Here is an 11,395-nt window from a genome sequence, read left to right as displayed (position 1 = left end):
TGCTAAAGAGAAAGGAGTTTCACCGGTCGCTCTTCTTTTGGTGGTGCAATATGTCCATAAACATCCGGGGAGCTCATCTAGCCATTTTCCCTTTTTGTCGGTGAGGGATTTCTTGAGGCAGTCGAGGATCGTCTTGTTGGATGCTTCGGCTTGCCCATTGCCTTGAGGATATCTTGGCGTGAACATGTGTTGTTTGATGCCATATTTTTAGAAGAACTTCGCCAAATCTTTTCCCACAAATTGCAGGCCGTTATATGTGACGATGGACTGAGGGATGTCAAATCAGCAAATGATGTTCCTCCATATGAAGCGTTCTATATCTGTCTGAGTCGTGGTCGTCATGGGTTCTGCTTCTACCCACTTGGTAAAGTAGTAGGTTGCCACGATCATCATGCATCTACCCCCAGTAACAGGCGGCATAGGCCCTAACAGGTCGATTGCCCATTACATGAATGGCCAAGGACAAATCTACGGGTGTAGCTTACTAGCAGACAGTGCTGGTACCGATTTGTAGCGTTGGTCGCGATTACACTTTTGTACTAAGGAGACTAACTCCTTAGCATCTTGGTGCATGGTAGGCCAGTAGTAACCTGCGTTAAGAGCCTTCTGAGCTAATAATCTGCCTCCAGAGTAGTTCCCACGAACACCTTCATGGATTGAGCTTATAACCTTCAAGTCATCAGGAGGTGCTAGGCAGCAGAGATGTGGTCCGGTGTAAGATCTTCGGACGAGAATGCCATTCCACATATAGTAGCGTGCCGCCTTGATTTGGAGCTTCCTTGACTCCAATCTTTTGGTGGGTAGTGTGCCGTTGACCAAGTAGTCTATAATAGAACTTTGCCAGTTGGAAGTTACACTAACCTGTGACACTTCGGCTATCGGCTTCATCTCTATGCTTGGCTTGTCTAGTTATTCCACCGAAATGGAGCGTTTAAATTGGTGGTCGAAAGCGGAGCCTAAACCAGTTAGTGCATCTGCATAAACGTTGTCTGCTCGTGGAACTTAAGTGAGAGTGTAAGTCTGAAATGCCTCAAGCTGCTGGCGTACTTTCTTTAGGTATTGTGCCATCCTTGGGTGTTTTGCCGTGTATTCCCCAGTAGCCTGGCTGGTGATTAGTTGGGAATCAGAATGAATTGCGAGTTTCTTCATCGCCAAGTCTTTTGCCATTCGAAAGCCTACTAGTACGGCCCCGTACTCTACTTCGTTATTGGATGCTTTAAAGCCTAGAGTGATCGCCTGCTCGAGCATTGAGCTGTCTGGAGTAACAAGGATTACACCTGCTCCCGAGCCTTTATAGTTGGATGCTCCGTTGACATGCAAATTCCAGAAGTCTTTATCGAATGGAACAAGCATGGCTAAGGTGCTCTCGACTGCTTCTGAGGCATCATTGGGCCACTCTGTTGCGTCGCCTAGGCTAGGCGTGAATTCCACTACGAAGTTTGTCAAAGCTTGGGCCTTTATCGCTATGCGAGGTCGGAAAACTAAACCATACTGGCCAAGTTCCAATGCCTATTTCATCACTCGTTGAGAAGTGTCCAGACCATGTAATATTGATCGTAAAGGATATTGAGTCATGACAATAATTGTATAAGCTTGGAAGTATGGTTTAAGCTTCCGAGCCGCAACGACTAACGCTAAAATTAATTTTTCGATCTTCAGATATCTTGTTTCGGCTTCGAGAAAAGCTTTAAAAGTGTAAAATACCGGCAGTTGGGCCCCTAGCTCTTCTCGTATGAGGGTAGAGCTCACTACTAATTCGGAGACTGCCAAATAAATGTATAAATCTTCCGCTGCTTCCGGCTTGGATAGTAAGAGAGGTGATGTGAGATAATTCTTCAAGTCTTGGAAAGCTTTTTCGCATTTTTCATCCCATTTGTCTCTTTGTGCCCTCTTGATAGCTTTGAAAAAAGGCTTGCATCGATCGGTGGATCGTGAGAGGAAGCGGTTGAGGGCAGCTGCTCGTCCGGTCAAGCTTTAGATCTCCTTCAAGGTAGTTGGAGACTTCATCTCTAGGATTGCTTGGATTTGCTTGGGATGTGCTTTAATTCCTCGTTGGGTTATTAAGTACCCTAGGAATCGGCCTGAAGATACTCCAAACATGCATTTGGTAGGGTTGAGCTTCATCTTGTACTTTCTAAGGATATTGAAAGTTTCTGCCAAATTGCAAATAAGATCTGATCGTTGCTTACCCTTTACCATGATATCGTCGACATAGACCTCCATGGTTACCCCAATTTGCTTTTTGAACATCATATTTACTAGCCTTTGGTAAGTGGTTTCCGCGTTTTTTAGGCCAAAGGGCATGACTTTATAGCAGTAGCTGCCCCGTTCTATCATGAACGCGGTTTTCTCCTTGTCAGGCTCATACATGGCTATTTGATTGTAGCCGGAGTATGCGTCTAAGAAGCTGAGCAACTGGTTCCCAGAAGTTGAATCTATTAATAGATCGATCCGGGGGACAGGATAAGGGTCTTTTGGGCATGCTTTGTTAAGGTTAGTGTAGTCTACGCAAACCCTCAATTTGCCCTTCTCTTTCTTCATGACTAGTACGACATTAGCAAGCCATGCCGAGTGTGCTACCTCTTCTATGAACCCGGCCTCCAATAGTTTGTCGATTTCTGCCTCAATGATTGCTACTCGTTTGGGTGGGAAATGTCTTCTCTTTTAGATTACCGGTTTGGCAGTAGGGTCGACGTGCAGCTTGTGGCAGGCCATCTTGGGGTCAATACCGGGCATGTCAGATGGTGACCATGCGAAGATATCATGGTTTTCTCTAAGGAAAATCATGAGTTATTCCTTTTCATCTAGGTTTAGTCGTAAGCCAATTTTAGCCATCTTTTTCTACTTCTGGAGATCAAGAATGATGTCTTCGGTGTCATTTTCAGGTTTCCATCCTATCTTGTCTGCTTAGGCGCCATCTTCTCGATCCACTTGCTATAATTGCTATTTGATAGCCTATTTGTCCTTTTGGACTTCGGTAACCTCTACGGGGGTAAAGGTCTTCTTCTTTGATTCTTTCAACATTTGCACAGTGCACCGTCGGGATGAAACATGGTCAAACTTGATTTCTCTAACTCATTTTACTGGGATGTGGAATCAGATTTTTTGATACTTGACGGAAGTGACAGCATCCAACTTGATCAACCAAGGTCTTCCAAGAATCTTATTGTAAGGAAATGAATCACTTACGATCGTGAACGTTTGCTTTAAGACGACTGGCGTTGTTTTTACATCAAGTATGATGTGGCCGATGGCAGTTGAGATGTGTCTGTTGAATCCGGTAAGTACCTCTGCTTGGTGTATGATTGTGCTTTCCAGGCCCATCTTCTGAATGACTGAGAGTTGAAGTAAGTTGATTGCACTTCCATTGTCAACCATCATCCTATCAATTATAGCATGGGCTAGTTGGACAGATACTACTAGTGCATCATCGTATGGGAAATCGACGCCTTCTGCATCCTGCTCAATGAAGCCAATAATGGGTTCAGGTTGGGTATCAACTGCTTGGACTTGTGAAATTAGTAAAGCCTGCTGGATCTTCTTCTTTTTGGAGTTATTAGTGGCCTCCAAGTGCTCAGATTCGGCGAAAATGCCATTGATTCGAATCATCTTGGTTGGTGGCTCCTCATCTCCGTCTGCATTCCTTTTTTGCTGTGCAGCTGGCTTGTCCAAGTATTTATCGACTTTGCCTTCTTTCATGAGCTTCTCTAGGTAGTTCTTCCAAGTGTAGCAGTCGTCGGTTGTGTGACCAGTACCTCGGTGGAATGCGCAATACTTGGTGTGGTCCAACTTGGAAGTATCTCCTTTTGATTGTTTCGACAACTTGAACCATGGTTCGTTCTTGATGTCACGAAGAATTTGATGAATCGAAATTGAGAACTTAGAATAGCTCTTGGTTGCCGAGCCTTCTTTGGTCGTGGGTCGATCCATACGCTTGGCCTCCTGCTTACCCTTATTGGGCTGCTTCCCACCCTGATCGGATCATATTTATATATATTTTTACTTCAAATTCACTCGTCTTTTCTTAGTTAGTTCCTTATATTTTGAGCTATTTACGTTATTTTTGTGTTTATAGGATTTGTTTATGCAAAGAAAATAAAAATGGCACAAATGAGTTTTAAATAATAAATTCATCGAAAATTGCTTTAGTCGTTCTCATTTTGTCATGGGTTATTGGTAGAATTATGTCACGGATTATAGGTCATGGAAGTTAGGCTAAATTTATTAGGTATGCATTAGAAATTATATGGCATTAGAAATTATATGATATATCTAAAATTGAAGTGTTTTGCAGTTGGTGAGTAAAGAAAAGAAACATAAAGAAGCTGCCTTTGCAGCTGGAACAAATGAAAAAAAAAGGGATCCAAGAGACAGCAAAACGTGAAAGAATAAAATAAGGGAAGCTGCCTTTGGGCAGTGGAAAAATAAGAATTGAAAGAGGAATCCAAGGAGGGCAGCGGGAGATTAGGCAGACAAAGAAAACCTTTGCAGCTGGCGAGAGAAAGAGGAAATGAGAAGACTGCGACAAAGGGAATCCAAAGAAGAAAGCAGGATAAATAGAGGGGAAAGCAAGAAGCACGCGGGGACAGATTGGAAAAGCTGCCTTTGGCAGCTGGCGTGGATGACAGGAAATGGAAAAATAAAAAGAGGGAAAGGGAGACATGTTAAAGGGGGAATTGGAGAAAGGGGCTGCCCTTTGGGCAGCTCGCAGAGACGCAGGAAGGAGGCTGCCTTTGGGCAGCGTGGAAAACCAGAAAAAAAAGAGAGAGGTCAGACGGCAGAGAGCAGCACGGACTGGAGGAATAATTAAATAAAGAGTGGACTGATTGGGAGAGACGTGGGCTTTGCAGAGAGAGAAGAGGAAGCTGCCTTGGGGCAGCGTGAGAAGGACAGGAACAGAAGCAGCTGAGCTGCGTGGAGTTAGGCAGGGGCGTAGACAAACAGAAGCACAGTGAGGGCAGAGAGCAAAGCTTCACTTCCTTTTCTTTCGGTTTAATCTTTCCAAACTCCTATTTTATTTTTGTTTTAATAATGTGTAATTAATTTTATGTTGGTTAGAGGTTAATTCGAAACCATGAATATATTTGTAATATGAATTGATTACCTTCGGTTGTGATTTCATAAGTTGTGATTTCAATTTACTTATCCGTTCGTATAAAAACTGATTTGTGTATGTTGGTTGAGAGTGCACGCTTAATTTACATGCATGAATTTGATGCTAGAATATAAGTGAATTTCACCTAATCGTTATGAATTTATTTTCACAAGTAGTAAAGGTTGCTAGTCACAATCACGTTAAGTAAATTCTTGGCAAGCGTATCATGCTTTTCATAGTTACGAATGCCTCGTCAATGCTTATAGTTTTCACAAAGTTTAATGATCTTTGATTGTATCGCTATTGTGCTTTTCACGTAGGGGACTTTTGAAGAATGTTTTGAATTGTTGTATGCGTTTTCCCGTCCAATTCAATAACTTAAGGAAAACTTGAAGATTAAAAAAGTGCTGTTCACGGTTAATCTGGAGTATTGAGATTCACAATTTATTAAATGAACAACTGGAAATCATTTTGTATGCAAGTATAATATGTGTGGAGAAGAACCCTCTAGCTAGTCTGTCATTTATCATTTTACCTTAATTTTATGTTTTTGTCAATTCTGTAATTTAATTAAGTTTAATTTACTTTTCATCAAAACCAAACACCCATCCATTATTAAATTTTATTATTTAGTTAGTTTTCTTTATTGTTAGTCTTTTAATTTAATTTCCGTCCATTTCAGTCCTAGTGTTTAATTTGATTGTTTTCATTATTTTGAATCATTTTAAGTGTGTTTCGAGTTATTAGAGTTTTTAGCCTAGTTTTGTGTCCTTGAGTCTTATTTAATATTTTTAAATTAATTTAGAATAGATTAGCAATCCCTCCTAATCCCCGGCCTAGAACGATCCCTACTTACATACTTTACTACAATTGATAAAAAGAGGGTTTAATTTGTGTGTTTAGTTATTTTACGCATCACACCCTCCTTCCTTTGAGCAACTGTCGATTCTCTTCGAAGCTGCTCAAGCGCATTTTCTGCTCATCGAGCCTCGTTCCAAAGTGCATGCTTCTCTACCAGGGCAAAAGAATCTGCTAGAGTTAGGTTTTCTTTCATGATCATTTCTTTGAACAGTGGGTGGTCTGCTAGGAGTCTTTTTTGGAAAGTTGCACTTGCTATTAAGTCATTGCATCCGACGATCTTTGCCTTCTCAGCTTTGAATCTTTTTATGTAGTCACGAAGTGACTCATTTAGGTTTTTCTTTACGTTAAACAAGTGATCAGACTTTTTCTTGATCGAGCGGTAAGACGAGTACTCTTTGGTGAAAACCAAGGAAAGATCATCAAAATTCTGGATGGACTGCGATGGCAAGGTATGAAACCAATGTTGTGCCTTGCCTTGTAGAGTGGTGGCGAATATTTTGCATATAAGGGCGTTATTATTTCGATAAAGAACCATCGCACTTCAGTAATGCTTCAAGTGTCTTTCTGGATCCCCGTCTCATTTGAAAGATGTGAAGTGCGGCATGCTAAACTTGCGTGGAGGCTCTGCCTGCTCGATCTCATTCGTGAAAGGTGACCTACTTATGTTGGTCATATCTCACCTTAGTGCTTCATCAACCATTTCGTTACGTCGGAAATCACGCATCCGTTCATTGAAAAACCTTTCTACCTCTTCTTAAATTTGCCTTTGTTAGGGTAATGGAGCCTTCAGCTGCCCCTGGTCTTAACCTGCCGGTTTAGGCTGCTCTTCTACACGCTTAGCTCGTCTATGTCGTGGCTGCGGTGTATGAGATAGATTCCTAGCAAGCGAGGGATTTCTTTGCAGGCTACCGGTTGAACTAGAGCCGGATTGAACGATTGTTTCCTTCCGTTTGTCAGGCTGCCTGTTCCGATGTAATGTAGAGGATACTCCTTGCAGGCCTAACCGCGAATGAATGCTTTGCTTGGAAGGCTGCCCATGTTGATTATCAAAGCATGGCCCCAATCGTGAATGTATACTTGCCCGTGGGCCTAGTTGAGAGTGCACACTCCTCCGCGCGCTAAGATGGGAGTATACGCTATCTCGGGGGCCCAATCGAGAGTGTACACTACCTGAATGCTCGATTTGTGGTTGGTTGAGCGGCTGCTTTCCAGGATGCTACTTGAGAGGTTCCTCGTCTACCCTTGTCCTACTTCGGGATACTTCATCTGGGGCACGTTGGATCTCGGTGCGTTGCAAAAGTTGATTCACCAAGGTTGTTTGTTGTGCAAGGGCGCTTGTCAATTCTATGACTTGTCAGGACAAGTTTTATTCGCCATTTGGATTGGAAGAACTTGGATGGAATGCACCTCTTTGAACAATAGAATGGTGGTTGACTCCGGGTGCGAGATTTGAGTTAGGGAATGTCAAATCTACAGAGAAATTTGGTGAAAACGCCCTAGCCTTGATGATTAGTCTGGATGGTTGAGATAATATCTAGCCGACTTGGGAAGCCATGAGAGTAGGTTGGGCTGCATGAGTAGGCTGGGCTGCAGGAGCAAGCTCGATCACGGGAGCAGGCTGGATTACTAGAGCAAGCTGGGCTACGGAAGCAGGTTGCTCAGTACGTGGTACATGTGAATGCGAGGCTTGGGCTTGGGCCCGTGCAAACTTGGATGGCATGGCTTGGGCCATGGTGGAACCTCGTAGTGGTGGTGCCACTCTGTTTACGACCGTATTTTGCCTCGTGGATCTCTGCAATCCCATTTCTTGAGTATTAGAATTTTCATTTGTGGTATTTTATAAATTTCTAGCCATTATATTTTTCTTATACGTTCTATCAAAGAACCTTTGCAAGTGAAAAATTCTAATAATAAGAACGTATGAAAAATATTCAAATGGACTAGAAAATAGAGAAAAAACCTTTTTGTGCGAGAGTCTTCTAGGAGTATGGATTTCAACTCTCAATGAAAGCACCAATTTGTGGATGCAAATTTCTTCCTCCTTCTTGGACTAAATTGCACCTACAAAACAATTAACACCTTAGAGTTAAGGCCAAAAGCCTCACACGCCCACGATAAATGGAGGGGCTTTGGCCGAAGAAACTCCGAGGCCAAAGTTAGAATTTAGAGAGAAAAAAGTGTTTAGAGAATTTGTGGAATTTTGCAAGAGTGTTGGAATGATTTTTGGGTGAAAATGGGAGTCTATTTATAGGGATAGGCCAATCCCTTTTGGAGAGGGAGTGGCCGGCCACTTGCTAGGGTTTTCTAGGTTAAATTTTGGTTTAATTAGCCAATTAATTGGCTAATTAAACATAAAGGGAATGTTTTGGTGGTTATGGAATTAATTGGCTAATAAAAAGGAAGAAATGGTGAAAAAAGGTAGAAAAAAGTGATGGATTAGGTTTTGAATGGGGATAGCCGGCCTTTGAGTAGTTTTAGGTTTGAATGGGTGTTTTAATTGATAATTAAGGGATTGATTAGGTAATTAATCCGTTAATTAGTCAATTTTTAGGAAATATGAAAGGAATATATTATTTAGCTAATTGATTAGCTAAATAATGGAATATAAAACATATAGAATAAATTAGGTTTTGGGAATTACCTTATAGAAATGATTTGATGAAATAGGCTTTAAATTGTTACCTATTTTGGGCACTTTTGACTTGGTTGAAAGATGATTGTCCACTGCTCGCGCGTAGGAATCCTGGTATGCCTCAAGGGTATTTTTGTCCTTTTATGTCCAAAATCCACGTGTCGCCTAGTGAATATTTTTTGCTCCACAATAAGTATGAGAACTCCTTGTTGATTGCGTTCAGTGGACTCATTCTCTATTGAGCACCTACATGCTTGTCTTGGTGTCAGTCACACCAATAACTCGAGACCAGTCACTCTCCTTAAAAGAAGACATAGCTTGTACTGATCTTAACAAACTGTCAATGCCCAATTGGCAATCCTATAATCAGGAACGTTTAGGATATATATACGAAAGAGAATGGTCTCATGAATCTAACTTCTTTATATCACATTCTCCCAATTACATATTCCTTGGACTTATTGTTTAAGCATATAACATTTGTATGAGACGGCTTAAAACGATAATCTTTACCCTTTATATTAAACTAGATTAGTTTAACATGTGAAATGTCCGTAAAGTATCATCATATGATTGGTTTTAGGGCACATTTCCAACATGGCCCGAGCAAGTACTAAAACCTATGTAACACATGATGAGCAGTTAACATAAGTATGATTATGCAACGATAAATAGATAATTCTACTCAACATAACACTATTCATGGCTGTAAATATAATTAAGGCATCTCATAATAATACGCATACATGTGCATCCCGTAGGATGTAGAATAATTTCATAAATTACGTCAATGCACTAATTCTTATAAACACTAATCCAATCCAAGCGTAACGTAGAAATTTTTTTTATTAAATATATAAATGGAAACTAAATAAATATATAATATTTAAAAGCAAAGATCCACTTAGAAATCATATCTTCTGGTCGAAATAAAACCATTCACATAAATATATAACATACTAACATAAATACGCGTTTTCATACAAAGTACGGTTAATAAAGGAACTATTTTCAAACGATCAAATTTTGAAAAATTGAGCGTGAATTCTGATTCGGCACCTTGAGATACCTAACGAGGGACCTCGAGCTCCTCCACGCACCACCGCACGGAACGCCATAAGATAGCTGCATAGGCAGCCATGCGCTATACACATGCCTCACGCGTCCGCGAGTATAATAGTACTCGTTATCTTTGCGTAAAAGCTGGTTTGTCCAGTTTGCAGGGCCAATTTTCAAAGCTTCAATTGAGCTCAATTCTCAATCATCCTCCACGTTCTACCTATGAAATTGAAGCTTAACATAAGAAGAATAAAACCATACCAATATGAGGTTGAGTCGTGCCCAGAGTTGGTCATAAAAGTGGTTTGAAGGTGGCGTGTTCATTAATCGTAAAATTTGGGGAATCTTTCCCCGAGATGATTATGCATCCAATCATCATCAAAACACACATGTAACCTGTAGAAGTATGGTGATCTGGATAGTTTGCCGTGAAACATGGTGGTGACTGTTCCAGTTATTATAGAGAAAAGAAGGTGATAGATGGATAAGGAAGAGGGGAAGAAAGTTAGAGAGAGATTGCCCAGAAATGGGAGACACGGAAAAGAGGGAGGAATGGAGTATAGGCCCCTTCGGCACCCAGCCCAATGTCACAAAGGATAAAACTGAAGAAAAAAAATCTTCCGTAAACGTGAATTTACCAAAACGCCCTTATGTTCCGAGTTTCATAAAATCTTCCCCATAGCTCCAAATTTATTTCTGCTTGCGACCATGTGCTCATATCGTCAAGTACTACGAGAATAAGTGTGTGTTATTGAGTCAAGCCCAAATAATAATTAATTAGGCACGAGGCTTAATTAATAAAATACTGATGTAGACGAGTCTACTTGACCACTTGTTTAACGAACCCAACGAATAAACCATCGGTATTACACTTTGCAGCCTGCAATACCGACAACTCACTATTGTCTTGATAAACAAGTAATAAATTCTCTAGAGTGCAAAATTATCATTTTGACCCTCATTAGGAAACGTGCATAAATCGTCTGATTTATGCCCGTTCACGCTCAAGTGCTCGTAAGAACACGTACCATGTGCAAAGAAACAAAGAGTGATAAGGACTCGAATGTCCACGAAAGATTTCCACCCGTTCGGGGCATTTTCGTAATTTTCTAAAGTTAGAGAATTAAATAATTTGAAATTCGGGACGGTACGTCAATACATATTACAATATATATACATATACATTATGGCTATTTTATTATATAGGAAGGTTTTTTTAGTAGTTTACAAACTTAAAATCATCAAAACAACTTATTTCTTAACGTGTCGAAACGGATTACCCGCGTGTCACCCTCGTGTAAACCTATTAAGGACCCATTATTAACGGGTTCTTATCATGTGACCCGATAACGACCCGATTAGTTAGCATGTTGACCCGAAACGTGTTCTGTGTCCTTTACATGTCATGTTAAAGGATCGTGTACGAATTACCAAGTCTAGTCTTATCCCATCCAATCCAATACTACAAGTTATATCCATGCCAATCCATGCCACCCCAGCAAAGGTGAAAAAGGCAACCAAGATCACCCCGATGAATTAGGAGTTGATTCAGTTGATTGAAAGTACGTAAAAGCTATTTGTGGATTACAAGATGTGGTCATGTTAATCACAATTGTGATATTAGGGATCATTCCTTGGCTTCGAAAGCTTGGAATGCTTTCCTCTTTGATTGTTCTGGACTCGGTTATACTTGAGGTTTCTCGTTATAATTTTATTTTCTTGGACTCGAATCTTAAGTGGCAAGAGTC

At 40.8% G+C, this 11,395-nt stretch overlaps 2 protein-coding genes across 2 annotated transcripts in view; both read right to left on the bottom strand.

Annotated features, from left to right (window-relative positions):
- Positions 1-468: 468 nt before the first annotated feature.
- LOC139194688 (uncharacterized) lies at positions 469-888 on the bottom strand. Its single transcript, XM_070819588.1, has one exon. The coding sequence runs from the start codon at positions 886-888 to the stop codon at positions 469-471; it is 420 nt and encodes a 139-aa protein (XP_070675689.1).
- Positions 889-3,096: 2,208 nt separating this feature from the next.
- LOC114824181 (uncharacterized) overlaps positions 3,097-11,395 on the bottom strand; it is a 32,383-nt gene continuing 24,084 nt past the window's right edge. Inside the window, exon 2 of the mRNA XM_070819587.1 lies at positions 3,097-3,972. Coding sequence (XP_070675688.1) covers positions 3,097-3,972 — 876 coding nt within the window. The remainder of the gene's footprint in view (positions 3,973-11,395) is intronic.

Source organism: Malus domestica, chromosome 03 (genome assembly GCF_042453785.1).
Source record: "Malus domestica chromosome 03, GDT2T_hap1".
NCBI classification, from domain to species: domain Eukaryota; kingdom Viridiplantae; phylum Streptophyta; class Magnoliopsida; order Rosales; family Rosaceae; genus Malus; species Malus domestica.
Note: the sequence above shows the minus strand (reverse complement) of the source record. Positions and strands in the feature narration are given on the sequence as shown.